This window comes from Podarcis muralis, chromosome 10 (assembly GCF_964188315.1).
Source record: "Podarcis muralis chromosome 10, rPodMur119.hap1.1, whole genome shotgun sequence".
NCBI lineage: Eukaryota > Metazoa > Chordata > Lepidosauria > Squamata > Lacertidae > Podarcis > Podarcis muralis.
The window spans coordinates 57,475,347-57,490,558 of NC_135664.1; the positions used below are offsets into that span (position 1 = coordinate 57,475,347).

Below are 15,212 nucleotides of genomic sequence, written 5' to 3' on the forward strand. Positions count from 1 at the left end.
CAGGCATGTGAAATGTTGCCATACTAGGACATGGTGGTCTGTAGACTCCCACCACTTGATCAGAAGACCAATATTATTACCGTTCTGAGCAGCCGTAGCAGCGTGGGGATAACACTATACTTATATTATTAATTAATTAGTGAATATATCCTTTACAGTGGAACCTCGTGTTACGTACCATCCTCCTTGCGAACGCTGCGGGTTACGAGCTTCGCTAACCTGGAAGTAGATGCCCCTTGTTGCGAACTTTGCCCCGGGATGCGAGCGGAAGTCGCGCGCCGGCAGCAGTGGGAGGCGCCATTAGTGAAAGCTCGCCTCATGTTACGAGTGGTTTTGGGTTACAAACAGACCTCTGGAACGGATTAAGTTTGTAACCGGAGGTACCACTGTAATGCCAGAATAGGTTTCTAAGTGGTTTAAAGGTATAACAACATTTGAAATATTATCTGCTATAATTAAAACATGCAGTTTTTAAATTGGATCTGTGACCATATAATAAAAATTATTGTTACTGTAAAATATACAAGACAATAATCTCATTAGAACAACACAGTGATTAAAGTGGGGGACTCGGGTTGAGAGATCAAGTGAACATCCCTGGAATGCCAGTAACAGATGGAGCCTCTTGTATCTCAGCAGGGAGTGCTGCTTGCGGAAAGGTCCACCTCTATAACACCAAGTCTATGCTTGGATACCATTGGACACCATCTTGAATCAAGATGGCGGACTGAACCTCTCAAAAGAGCACTGATATTAACCACTGGTTTCAAAATTGCACAGATTTTCTGGTTTCTTAGAATTCCTGATACATTCTGTGTACAAGGCTGTTAGTAATCACATTATTGGAATTGCCTTACCTCAGCCTACCTCATGGTTATATTTTAATTGATAGACCAATGCCTTTTTGGAGCAGGTCAGACATGACTCACCCTCTCTGTTAATCATGGTTAACGGTAGGATGCCAGCCCTTGAACACGTCGTCCTGCATTGCAAAACCCCTTTCCTGATGAAAATCCCATCCCTGCTCCTGAGAGCAGGTACCATCCTTGGGTCTTTCCAGAGCTGGCTGGAGATTTTATTTATTTATCCAGCACTTTAAACCTCTGCTAGCTCTCTTAGCTTTCATTCTGCTGTGATTCCTCCCTCCCCCTTTTGTTTAATTGCCCTCCTGTTTTAATCACAAACAAAATTCTGTTTGAAGCCTGTGTTCAATTGTTACACCAACTGGCTTGCTGCCCTGGCAGCAGCAGTACTGAAGGGCAGCTACTATAGAAATAGTAACCAATGAATAAGGATGTGGGGAAATCAGATGGTGGTTCTTAAAAATCTGCAAAGCAGCCAGTAAGGGGAAATAAGTTAAGACAAAAGTCAAAAAGCAGTTTTCTGGCAACTGGGTGGAGAGAGTGAATTGCCAGCCCTTAAGCCCTAGGCTCTTTGTACTTGCTCTCAGCCTCCCCCCACCCTGTCCTGCCCCCACCCAGCAGTGACAACCATCTCCTGACTAAATTTGCAAAGCCTTGCCTGCTGCGATCTGGATTCTCTAGTGGACTGGTACATTGATGAGCTCTTTCCTTTTACTTCCATCTATGCAGAAACCAAAGGGGATGAGAAACCAACGTAGCATGTGCAACCTGCAGCCAGGCTTGCAAATTGCTCCTGCCCTGTCCCAGAGGCATGGTGTATGTGTGATCACCAGGCAGTAAAATATTTATACGGTGGTAACTTCTGTGGACTTCATTTGAAGCCGTCTTTAATATGTGTCAATTGATATTCTGTCTTCCCCAAAACTCCCGTTTCCTGCTCGGTATCTTATTACTGTTCTGGTTTTGCTTTCTTTCTTTTTTAAAAACAGGCTGAACGTATTGCTGGCTGGGATGAACCCCTTCTATTTCCACGCCGTGAATGTAGTCCTGCACTGCCTGGTGACCCTTGTGCTGATGTACACTTGTGACAAAGCCGTCTTCAAGGACAGCCGCCTGGCTTTCGTCACAGCCCTCTTCTTCGCTGTCCACCCCATTCACACTGAGGCCGTACGTATATAGGAGAAGCAGCTAAAGGGGCAAGGGGCTTGTAATCCAGCTTCGTGGAAGCACAGACCTCCCCAGTAATTGGAAATCTACCCTTTTTCCACGATAAGAGCTGTGCTGACTCAGTAGAAAGCAGCTTAGTAATGATAACTGTGGCACGCTTGCGTCAAAAGATGAGCGAGAATTGCACCACCGTATTTAGAGAAAAGGACTGGTGTGGCAAGGGAGGGGAAGAATTAATTTTCTCTCCCCATGATAATTCCTAGGCCTGAGAAGGTTTGCTTAGTTGTAAGCATACATGCCTTTGTGCTAGAATTATGATCCTGATTAAGTGCCTAACGCAGTGTTGCTAGGAACGAATACCAAGGATTTTTCGCCAAAGAATAATGAGACGCTTAGCAGTTGCACAATACATATATATTTTAAAAAAAATTCCTTCTGAGATGTCTGTCCTGCTGAGACATTGTTTGGCTTCCTTTTCTTCCTATAGCATTCTCTCTCTTAACACAAAGAAGTAACCCAGCATTCAACAAGCTCTCCAAGTTTTATTACGTCTTGAGAGAATAATGAATGTTGCAACATGCCCACAGATTGCATCGTGTGTATGGTTACAAATTGGAAGAGCTGAAAACATTGATCAGTTAATCATTGTGATTCATTTATAAGTGACTAGAGCGCTGATTTCTAAAACGAGCTGGCAACAGCATGTCACAGCTAATATTAAGCCCTGCTCCCCTAATATATCTTATATACTGATTTTTTAAAAAAGATTTCATTCCTTTCCTGGGAGTAAGTATCAGTGAACTCAATGGAACTTATTTCTGCATAGACTAGTGTACTAGGGTATTGTTGCCAGAGTGTTCAGGGCACTTAGATATTACATTGTAATCCCTAAAACTTCCCTGTAAAGAAGGTCAGTATAATTATTCTCATATTGCAAATGAAGAGCTGAGACTGTCTGAACTATATGGTGAATTTAGGAACATAAAAACCTGCCTTTATGTTTCAGTGATCAGACCTTTGGTCCATCAAGCTCAGTATGGTCTGGCAGAAACTCTCCAGGGTTTCAGACTAGTGTCTCTCCCAGTCCTACCTGGAGATTCCTGATTTATAGTCTTTTAGCCATTACACTGCAGTTCATTGACTGAAGTTTGCCAAGAGTGCAATATTCTATTTTATTTTTCGAGGGGTGGATAAAATATTTCTGATTTGACTTAAATCCGATGCAGTTTCAGGAACTGGAGTCAGAATTCTAAAAGCCGGGATAACTAGGAACACTGGGACTGTTGTTTCAAGGGTGTAACTCCATTGGAAGATCTCATTTCAAGGCCTGTCAGGAGGGGAGAGGGCTCTTGTGTTTGGATCCTGCTTGCGAGTTTCCCATGGGCATCATATTGGCCACTGGATTAGAGGGCCATTGGCCTGATCCAGCGGGCTCCTCCTGTGTTCTTAAATGTTGAGTGCATCGGTGGCCTGAGAGTCCACACAACCCTCTCAGCATTCCATGTGGCAGAGGAACAGAACTGCATGGAGTTCATGGAGAGAGAAGTCTTAACAGGTATCAGAGGCTCCTGGAACTTCCCCATTCTGTCGAAAGCCATAGGCTTTTAGCTAGCTTTAAGATGTAGCTTTAAGATGCTTAGGAAATATCCCTCGCAATTCAGAGGTGAAGTTTGTCATCGCCAGCATTATTTACACAACATTTCCCTCCGAACCGGTACTTCGTTGGAGGCCTGGCCAGTGTGGAATATTTTAAGATGGGGAAGAGTGAAATGGCTTTCTTTGCTGAGTTCCTTTCAGGAAAGATTAGCTCTTTAATAACAAAGGAGCCTTGAGCTTTCTAGATGCCTCCGAAGCGTTTCAGGCCTTAATCAGCCAGTCTTTAAATAATGTACCATTTTAGTATGTGTGGGATCATTAAAGTTAGAAAGGGAGGGGGGTGGAAAACTCGTTCTTTGAAATTTTATTTTAAGGTAAGAATTAGCAGAGAACAAAGCAAATGCCTGGATTCTTAAGATGAATGAACTTGTGATATGAGCCAGGTTTCATGGAATCATAGAATCTTAGAGTTGGAAGGGACCTCTAGGGTCATCTAGTCCAACCCCCTGCAATGCAGGAATCTCAGCTAAAGCATCTGTGACAGGAATCTCAGCTAAACCTCTGTTTTAAAACCTCCAAGGAAGGAGAGTCCACCACCTCTCATGAGAGTTTGTTCCACTGCTGAACAGCTCTTACTGTCAAGAAGTTTTTCTGAATGTTTAGTCAGAATCTTCTTTCTTTCAACTTGAAGTCATTGGTTCGAGTCCTACCCTCCAGACCAGGAGAAAACAAGCTTGTTCCGTCTTCTGTATTTGAAGATGGCTATCCTAGCTCCTCCCAGTCTCCTCCAGGATAAACATACCCAGCTCCTTCAAGCGCTCCTCATAATGCTTGGTTTCCAGATCCTTGATCTTCTTGCTTGCCCTCTTCTGCACATGTTCCAGCTTTTCAACATCCTTCTTAAATTGTGGTGCCCAGAATTGGACACAGTATTCCAAGTATGGTCTGACTAAGGCAGAATAAAGTGGTACTATTACTTTCCTTGATCTGGACACTATACTTCTGTGGATGCTGCCTAGAATAGCATTAGCTTTTTTTGCTGCTGCATCACACTGTAGTCTCATGTTAAGCTTGTGGTCCACCAAGACACCTAGATCCATTTCACAAGTACTGCTAGTAAGCCAGGTGTCCCCCATCCTATATATGTGCATCTGGTTCTTGCTGCCTAAGTGTAGAACCTTACATTTGTCCCTGTTGAAATTCATTTTGTTAACTTGTGCCCAGTTCTCCAATCCATTAAGGTCATTTTGAATTCTGATTCTGTCTTCTGAGGCATAAGCTCTCCCAGTTTGGTGTCATCTGCAAATTTGATGAGCATCCCCTCAATTCCTTCATCCAAGTCATTTATAAAGGTGTTGAACAACAATGGGCTCAGGACAGAACTCTGTGGCACCCTGCTTGCCTCTTTTTTCCAGGATGACGAGGAACCATTAATGAGTACTCTTTGGGTTTGGTCGGTCAACCAGCTACCAATCCACCTAACAGTTACCTCGTTTAACCCACATTTTTCCAGTTTCCTCGTGAGAATATCATGGGGGACTTTGTCAAAAGCCTTACTGAATCAAGATACACTATGTCCACAGCATTTCCCTGATCCACCAAGTTTGTAATTCCATCAAAAAAAGAAATCATATTGGTCTGGCATGACCTATTTTTGAGAAACCCATGCTGCGTCTTAGTAATCGCAGCATCCCTTTCTAAATGGACCAACTGTTGAATTACGGTATCTGTTCTAGGACCTTCCCTGGTATCGATGTCAAGCTCACCGGTCGGTAGTTACCTGGGTCTTCCTTTTTCATCTTTTTGAAGATGGGGACAACATTTGCCCACCTCCATCTGTAGGGACCTCACCTGTTCTCCAAGAATTCTCCAAGATAATAGACAAAGGCTGTGAAATTACACCCGGAAGCTCCTTTAGTACCCTTGGATGCAGCTCATCAGGCCCTAGAGATTTGAATTCATTTAAAGAAGCTAGATGTTCCCTTACTACCTCTTTTCCTATCTTGGGCTTCAGCTCCCTCCTTACATCATTTATTCTGTTATCACCAGGTTGGGCATCACTTTCCTTTTGGGTGAAGACAGAGGCAAAGTAGGTGTTGAGTAGTTCCGCCTTTTCTCTGTCACCCAATAGCATTTCTCCGTGTTCCCCACACAGAAGACCTACCACTTGCATGTTCTTCCTCTTACTTCAGACATAGCTGAAGAGAGGTGCTTTTAATTTCTTGATTTTTGAGAGGGGATAACATGTTGAAATAACACAAATAAATTCATTAAGGAATTTGCCAGGTTTTGAGACTCGGGAAATGGCAGTAGTTCATGACAGTCAAAATTTATGTACGAACTGAGAATTGCCTAACCTTTTGTTGGTGAACTTTATCATCATTAGGAATTACTGTGCTAGCGTACAGGGGAGGGCTTTATTTTTTAAAGACAATCTCTCTCTCTTTCTCTACATATAGAAAGAGCGTTGTAGACTTGTACTGGATGAATCCACAGCATACATTTAAAGCACATGGCTACCTGCAGAGAACCCTGAGAACTGTAGTTTACCCCTCACTGAGCCACAACTCCCAGCACCATTAGCAAACTTTGGTTCCCAAGATTCACTGTTATGGGGGGGGGGGGACTTGTGTTAAATGTGCTTTAAATGTATGATGTGGATGTGTCCTTGTAGAGTTACATCCATCTCTGGAGCATCTGCATCTTTGCAAACTGCCCATCAAGTTATTTTTATCCCTTGCCCTTCTTCCTCCTTCAGCTGACCTGAAGTAGCCTCAGGCCCAAACCACATTTTACATGCCTAGGAGTGCATTGGTAGCCTGGCAGCCTTTCTCCTTGGCTAAGGAAAAGCTGTTTCCAGTGGATATTACTGTGGGCAGAGAAGGGGCGATGAAGGGGAACTGTGCCCAATATTTCCCCATTCCACCCACTGGCTTCCTGGATGCCTTACAGATGTTGCTAGTCTGCATCTCCCATCATCCCTGGCCATGTTCCAATCAACATCTGGAGGGCCACAGATTCCATGTGGAAGAAAAGGCCAAATTGAAGGACACTTTGACCTGGGGAAAGAGGTTGTGGGCCTTCTTTGTACACTTCTCCGCTCAAAATAACAGCCCCTTCCAAAGCTGTATTCCTTAACAGCAACAGCGAACTGTCAGGTTATCGGTGCACACATTTGCACGTTGTGTGTGCTTTCCCTCCCTTACACACATGTGTCCGCCTTCCGTTTCAGCATGGATTGAGAGTTTACCACATGCTGGGGGGAAATTGGAGCTGAAATCGAGCCTCTGTATTTGAAAGCATATACCTCTGGTTACTTACAATGCGATGGGCAAGCAACAGGATGGATATTGCTGCTATGGCCTGCATACGAATTTCCAAGGGGTGTTTTGCTGATCGCTGCTGGAGACAGAATGATGGAATGGATTGATCTTAGATCCAGAAATGCAATTCTTATCCACCACACACACACCTCCCTAGGGTGGGGTGAATCAGCCCTTTCAAGGAATGTTTGTGTGTCTGTTTCTAATGTAAATCCAATATATTTCTCAGTTTGAACTCACATTTTTCCTAAAACTCCTCTTGAAATAACTCACGTATTTTATTTATGTGTGCCATTTCTAGAAACACTTCATTCATCCTCCAGGGCCTCATTGGCCTAATTTGCATGCCATGGTAGCCAGGGCTAGGCAATTTGCTGCCCTCCAGATGTTTTGGGCTGCAGCTTTTCTTATGGCAAAGTTGAGGGGAGAGGGGAGGATACAGAAAATGAACCTCTAGTTAAAACTAAGGCTGCAATTCTCACCATGTGCTTTTGGGAGTATGTCCTACTGCAGTCCTATGCAACAACATTAGTCATTGCTGTAGCTTTGAAATACTGTATAGTTTCCTTATTTAATTACAATTCTAACAATGTTTCTCTTTTCCCATCCCTTCTTAGGTAACGGGTATAGTAGGCAGAGCAGATGTCTTGGCCTGTCTACTATTTCTTTTGGCTTTTCTCTCCTATAATAGGTATGACTCTTTTTGTTTTATGGGGTTCTTAAAAAAATATGTCCCACCTTTTTCTCCCAAGGAGCTTGAAGCAGCTTGTGCATCCCTCCTCATTTAATCCCTACAACAACAACCCTGTGAGGTAGGTTAGGCTGAGATGCAGTGACTGGCCCAAGCTCACTTATTGAGCTTCATGGTTGGGGTTTGGGGAGGAGCAAGCTGGATCTCTCAAGGAAAGGGTCAAGCCATCTTGCTGCTTCTGTGCTCTATATTATCCCCCTCCACTGAGCTGCCTTTTCTTTAATTAAAACAAAGGAAGAGGGTGGGAAGCACCTGCTTTTTCCAGAGATGTTAACTGCTGTCCTGGTTATGTGGTATGGTACCATTTTGAGGGTGTGGAAAACTGCCCTGTATCAGTGCCTGTGGAGCAGAGAGAGGAAAAACCCATTTAGAGTTTCTTAAGCACTGTGAAGAATGCATAGAGCTCTCGCACAGGCAGGCTTCCCTCTTCATTCCAGCTGTGGGGGGAGACCTGTGCAAGCATCCCTTTGCACATACAGAGCTTTCTGCCTCAGTGAATCTGGGAAGGCCTTTGGGTCACTCAGGCGCCAGATGTGGCCTGGAATTCTAGCAGTGAGAGAGACAGGAAGCAGAGCCTGCTCCCAGGGGAAATGGTGGGACAACAACAACAAAAACCTCCCCTTGGAACTGTGCCTACAAATCACGGCACAGACAAAAGTGTGGATGAACTCTCAGCTAGGCTCCTCCTTTCCTTAAATTGTTTCCATTCCAACCAATCATTATAAGAACTGCTATTTAACTTTTTTAAGAATGGGTGCCTTCTTGGTTTCCCCATCCCACCCCTCTTCCCTCATCATCCTTTTTTTTCTTTTGCTCTCTGTCTTTCAGATTGTAATGCCTGCGGGTCTTGGTTCCTCTGATTATATGCAAGCCACTTTGTGAGCCTTTATGGCTGGGCAGTGGGGCTGCACATATTTAAACAAGTTAGATAAACAAATTCCACGTCGGCATGGAACCGTTGTGTAGAATCACGCCACTTGCCTGAGACTCTTGAGTCTGTGGCTGAATTGGCTACATGATGAAATATCTAATAATCCCACTGAAGTGAAGGGTATTACATAGTTAAATAAATGAGTCCTGTAATTACTGCGAATGCTTCACAGAATCTCTGCTGTAAGCAACGAATCACAATTTGCATGCTCTTAAAACTATTTGTTTGCGGGCACTTAACAACAATGAAGACAAACTGCTTGCAGAGTGCTTACTCCCCTTAAAAAGCTTTTTTACTTTTAACATCAAACATGATTGTGGTCAAGTTTCTAAATCTTTCCAGCGTATATAGAGAGACTCAGTGTCTTTGATGGGGATTCAGTTACTCTGTTAAAGTCTCACGCAAAACGTGCATTGTCTTAAGAGTTTAGAGAAGCTGAGCTGAAATCGGATGGGGATGAGTTCACTGAACATTTTCACGTCCTTTGAAAAGTGTCCCCACTTTCAGTGATTGAGAGTAGCTTTAAAAGGGCTTCAAAGGCTCCTTCAGTAATGGTTTGTGTGGGCTCAAAATGTCATTCCAAGACCTCGGCAACTAGGCCAGTCTTCTGTTGATGGGAGCATTCAGATGTATGTTCGGTTACTCTTTAAAAAAACCCTTGAGCACAACATGTGAGCTATTTGTCTCCATAGTTTATAGAAATGAGCTGAAATCGGATGTACATGTGAATGTGGCAGGAAGGCAGGGGGAGGGAGTGCAGGGACAAGGGAAGTTGCCTTATACTGAGTCAGACCCTTGGGCCCATCTAACCCAGCATTGTCTGCACTGACTAGCAGCAAATCTCCCATTTCAGGAAGGACATCTCTCCCAGTCGTACCTGGAGATGCTTGGGGAGTGAACCTGTGAACTTCTGCATGCAGAGCAGATGTTCTCCTGCTGAGCTGTTGTTCCTTCCCTGACTGGGACTGCAGCACATCTACTTTGCCCCCCCCCCCCCGGATTTCCAGATTAGCCCAATGATCCTGTCTTCTGGAATTGGATTGTGAGAGTGGTGGTTCTATTACCAAACTAGGGGTGCAACAGGACCAGGAATGTTTGCATGGTGCCCAAATAACCAGGCAAAGCTCATTCTGTTGCTGCATTGTGCTGGGAGCATAACAAGCAATAAAACTGCCTCTGTAGCACAGTGCAAGAAGACAGGTAGCCTTGTCTGGTTGTCTTGGCAATGCAGGGAGGAGTTCCTTCACAGTGAAGCAGCTATGCTTCGTTTACCATTTGCTGGTGATACTAGGTTGCCATATCCAATTGTCTACATAGCCCTTTGAATTGTGCTGTCATCTCCCTTCCTCACTACGTGATCCCTGATTTTGTCCTTAACCCTTCCATCTCATGATGTCACCTGTATCGTTCCATCTATTTCCAGTGTTGAGAGGTGAGTGCTCATCCGCATGTAACCAGAGTAGTGCCACCCATGTACAAGAAGGGTGGATTAACAAGCTTGGGAGAATGCAAGGGTCTATGGAAACACAAAACACTATTAGAAACTCCCTCCCTGCCATGGAAGGGCCGTACCTCATTGACAGAGCATCTGCAGAACGATCCAGGTTTAATCTTTGGCATCTCCAAGTGGAGCTGAGAATTTCTCCAGCCCAAAACCCCAGAGAACTGCTGATACTTATTGTAGAAACTACTAAGCTAGGTGGACAAATGACTTGACTTGGTATAAGGTAGCTTCCTATGTTGTTCCTGTGTTCTTGGGAAATCCCAAGATGAGCATATTTGGTGAGTGCAGAATGTTGACTGACTAATGGAGGAGACAAAAGAATGGGAATTGGTGGTGGAGAAAGAATGGAGCAGAATATGCCTGGAATAGGGCGGCTGTGGCTAAAATGCTGAACTGGGACAGTCTACGCTGCAACATTATGTTGATGGTCCCTTTTGTTTTGTACTAAAAACTTAAACGTATAGGGCGGGATTCACCTAACCAGCCCCAGCAGCAGAAGGATTTGCATAATGGGGGTCTCTCTCTATGCTCCCCCCCAAAAATGGCTCTGATGGGGTTGGGAGAACCCCCAGAATAGCAGGCGGAGAAGGAGAAGGGGATTGCTTCATCTGGCAAGCTGCAATGCTTGTGCCAATGAAACAACTGGAAGAGTATAGTATTAAATCCCATGCTTTGTTTCTGACCACCCCTAGATGTTCACATTGCTAAAGGTAAAGGGACCCCTGACCATTAGGTCCAATCGTGGCCGACTCTGGGGTTGCGGCGCTCATCTCGCTTTATTGGCCGAGGGAGCCGGCGTACAGCTTCCGGTTCATGTGGCCAGCATGACTAAGACGCTTCTGGCGAACCAGAGCAGTACATGGAAACGCCGTTTACCTTTCCGCCAGAGCGGTACCTATTTATCTACTTGCACTTTGACATGCTTTCGAACTGCTAGGTTGGCAGGAGTTCACATTGCTAACACCATCCTAAATAGACCACAGAAGTTTCTATAAATGAAAGAAGCTGTTGCAAACTCTTATTGTCCTTTGTTCCAGGAAATGTCATTGGAATAAAGTTAGTGGCGGTCAGTTTATATTGTATTTCCGTCAGGAAATGCTTCCACTGGGTGGGGGCTCTCTAAGGAAGGGCTACAGGGACACGCTAGATTTCTGATATGGAATTGAAAAGCTGTCATAAGCCATGATTTTCTCTGAATGCAAATAAGGGCATCGTTCAACCCTTAACATCTCTATGATGAAAGCCCCATAGATCTGCCAGTTCGGCATTTGTAGTGACAACCAATTTAGGTTAAGTATAGGAAGTGACAATAAAGATTATACTGGGACATAGAAATCTGCCTTATAAAATCAAGTCAGACAGTTTGTCCCTCTTGCCCAGTATTGTCCCCTCTGAATTGACAGAAACTGTTTAGTTCTCAGACAGAGATATCTCCCAGTACCTGTTCCCTGGTGCTTTTTAACTGAGGATGCTATGGATTGAAGCCTTAAACTTGGACCCTGGTGGCTGTGTTCTACCTCCACGGTTCTGAGTACCACTTGGGAGGGAACTGCAGGTGGAGAGAGTGCTGTTGTGTTAAAGTCCTGATTTTGGGATCGGGTTGGTCACTGCAAGAACAGGCTGCTAAACGAGATGGGCCAGTGGCTTGATGCTATAGGCTCTTATGTTTCTGCATGCAAAGCATGTGTTCCACCACTGAACTGTGATTCCCATAGGTGTCCACATGGCAGAGGGCAGAAGGGACGTGGTCTCCCACTTCCCCTTGATGAACCATACTCTTTGGATCCCCCAAGTTTCTGTCACTTGTGGAACATGAGATGTGAGGCTAAATAGCCTTATTCATGCATTCAAATAACATATGTAGTCATACTATCTGGAGGGGTGGGGGACTGCACATACACGCCACACCCCCACTGCCCCTACTGGTTGTAGTTTAACCTTAGGTCAGGGGAAGATGATCACTTCCCAAGAATGAATATCCCCCTGCTTCCTTTTTGGACCAAATACAGTTTGGAAGCTCAAGTGGCCTTAATTGTACAGTGCCTGTATTCCAACAACAGGAAGGCTTGGGCTGGAGAGTAATTCCTAGCTCACGTGTACACAACTGTTTGGTGCCAAGGTATATCTTGGGTAGGCACCAATTCATGGGAATCCATAGGAATTTTTTGGAGATGGGGGCAAGGTAAAACACTGAAAACAGGCTAGTTTCTCACGAAAAATGGGATGAATAGTGCCTGTACAATGGTAGTGGAGAGGGAAATACACGGGCAAATGTAATTACACAGTAGGGCTATTGTGTAGTTGCATTTGCCCAATATGTGATTGCATTTGCCCATATTCTTCCCACCTATTGTCCGTTGTTGATTGTATGCCCCTTGGGGGAGGAAAGACATGTGCATGCTGTCTGTGTAACTCTGTAAGGAACCATATGTCCCCTCCTCCTTTTACGATAACTTCCTTTTTTTACCCATTCTTCTTTTTGCCTTATCGCTCTGCTTATTTAACAAAAGCACGTTCTTGTTTTTCAACTTTGCTGATGCAAACAGTCTTGTTTATTAACAGTGTACTAGGGAGGGAGTTTTATAACTTAAGGGAATGAAATCTGCTTAATGGACAAATAGGAAGCAAAATGCATTTGCCGTTTGGTTTTTTGAAGTAATTTCTCCCATTTCCATTCTGCCTTGCAGGAGTGTGGATCAGCTTTATGTTGGGGAACATTTCCCCCCCACTGCCTCCCCCTCCTTTTTGCTGCTTAGTTTATTTCTTGGGACCTGTGCAATGCTGGTGAAGGAAACTGGGATCACCGTGTTTGGTGTTTGCCTGGTGTATGATGGCTTCTTGCTTTCTCAAAATAGACTCAGAATGTAAGTAAACATAACTTGCATGTTTAAGTGTTTTGGCTATATCTATCTTGCATAGACGCACACAAAATGTACCAGCTCATAAATACATTCAGTACATGGGTGTCCACAGTGGGGTGACGTGGGGCAGTTGCCCTCACTGGATCAGCAAGAATTTCCAGATCCCCAGCTTTCATTTTTTTTAAAACAGGAAGTTTCTAGTATTTTTAAAACTTGAGATACGAGGCAAGTGCTTCCACCAGTGCAATGGGGCTTCCCCCTTTCTCCCTTTGTGCACTGCCCCCGTGTCCCTCCCCAGTTGGTTCTAGGGGATGTCGAGAGAACCCCTAGAACAACACAGGATGGGGGGGGAGGAGATAGAGAAATGGTTAGTGTTGAACTGGGTCCAAATAAATTTGGGTTCAAATCCCCACCTAACCACACATAGTTACTGAGTCACCTTGGTCAGTCACTGTCTCTCTGCCATACCTACCTCACTAGGTTGTTGTGAGAATAAAGGTTTTGGGTGGCGGGGGGGGGGGCAGTGGCGTAGCGTGGGTTGTCAGCACCCGGGGCAAGGCAAGTAATTTGCGCCCCCTAACCCATGGATTTGCGCCCCTAACCCTTGGATTTGCGCCCCCTAACCCTAACCCCCAGATGTTGCGCCCGGTGCGGCGGGCCCCCCCTGCACCCCCCACGCTACGCCACTGGGGGGGGGGACCATCTATGCTGTCCCAAGCTACCTGGAGGAAAACATTAGCTACTTTTCACAGTGTTTCCATTTGGACAGAATCATCCCTAACAACCTTAGAACTTGGTTGTCTGATAGGTATTTAGGACTGTTCAGTGAAAATCTTTCTTTCCTTCAACTGCTTTCCTAGATGGGCTCCCTGCATTGACAGATGCTAACTATTGTGTTTTATTGCTTCGATAACATTATATAGCTGCCACATCTGTATTGTAGAGCTTCCAGGAATTAGGCTGTGTGGCCCAGGTGTGGCACAACTTTATATCCGCGCTAACGTTATCCAGCATGAATGCTGCAGTTTATAGTGCTCAGTATTTTATGTCTATACTTCTTCCCTGGCACTCTTTATTGAGATGGATTTCTCCATCCAAATAAAATAAGCTAGTTACACTGATAACAACACTTAAGATCGATAATGGAAACAGCACCAACAGCTGCAACAGACATCAAGCCATTAGAGCAGCAGCAAATGTACAAGCTACAACAAATCATAAAGTATATAATTGTATACATACACATTTGTAAATTTATATTAAAATGAATTAAATTTTTGCTGGGTTGTGGTCAGCTAAGCTCCACTCAGACCCACCGGAATTAATGGACACTCGTTAGTAGCACTGACATTGAACACAAGCCTGTTTCATAGAACTGCCAATTATTTATCCCAGGTGTGGGGAATGTTCATGTATTTGATCCCTTTCTGCGATTCATTTTCAGCCCTAGAGAATGACTCAGAGGAGCACTCTTGTCATGCCATCTGAGAAATGATATTGGGTGTGGGATCATCCTAACACCGCTTTTCACACAGGTGGAACCAAATAAATGCTGTAGGTAGCCCCTGTTCGATGTATGTGGAAACCTGTCTGTTAATAAAAAGCTTCGATTCCTCTCTCAATTAGGAAAAACGGAGGGGTGCACCAGAAGATTCCCCGGCCTCCTTCAGCTTCTCTACACGCTTCGTTGCAATTTCAGTCATCCAGCAGGGAAAATGGGAAGCACCGCGTGGCTCACAAGGGGACGTGGAACTCCTGCCACCCGGCATCGCCTGAAGAACAGCAGCACAACGGCCTTTCTGTCTTGAGCAAAGTTGTGAGGGCTGTGCTAAGGTACTATATTCAAACAAATGTTTGGAACTTGGAAGTGCACCCAGCTGCTTTTATCAGAATAGCAGGTGAACATGGGTTTGTGTTCCCCATATCATGCCTTTTGTTCATTTGGCCTAGTCTTCGCCAGCCTGATGTTGGTGGACTCCCAACTCTCCTCATCCCCAGGCAGCATGGCCCAATGGTTTGGGGAGGGATGAATCTTGCCAACTTTGCTTTCTCTCTGTTTCCCATTTTCCCAGTCTTAAGTTTAGCTCTCCTCACTTTTGCACCAGTTTACAATTTTGTTTAAAAGTCTGAATAAAAATTCATATACATTTTCTTGCACATTTAATCTAAAATACACATTTCTGTAAAGTGTTTTGCCTAACACACACATTTTTGCA

The 15,212-nt window shown here is 44.5% G+C and overlaps 1 protein-coding gene across 3 annotated transcripts in view; it reads left to right on the plus strand.

The window, feature by feature from the left end:
- The window catches only part of TMTC1 (transmembrane O-mannosyltransferase targeting cadherins 1), a 171,035-nt gene that overhangs the window by 37,604 nt on the left and 118,219 nt on the right, over positions 1-15,212 (plus strand). For 2 of the 3 annotated variants that reach the window (XM_077935118.1, XM_077935116.1), the window contains 4 exons: positions 1,853-2,030; positions 7,567-7,640; positions 12,823-12,999; positions 14,623-14,829. In XM_077935118.1, coding sequence (XP_077791244.1) covers positions 1,875-2,030; positions 7,567-7,640; positions 12,823-12,999; positions 14,623-14,829 — 614 coding nt within the window. In that variant the 5' untranslated portion in view covers positions 1,853-1,874. The remainder of the gene's footprint in view (positions 1-1,852; positions 2,031-7,566; positions 7,641-12,822; positions 13,000-14,622; positions 14,830-15,212) is intronic. The other variant, XM_077935117.1, reaches the window with a different exon arrangement.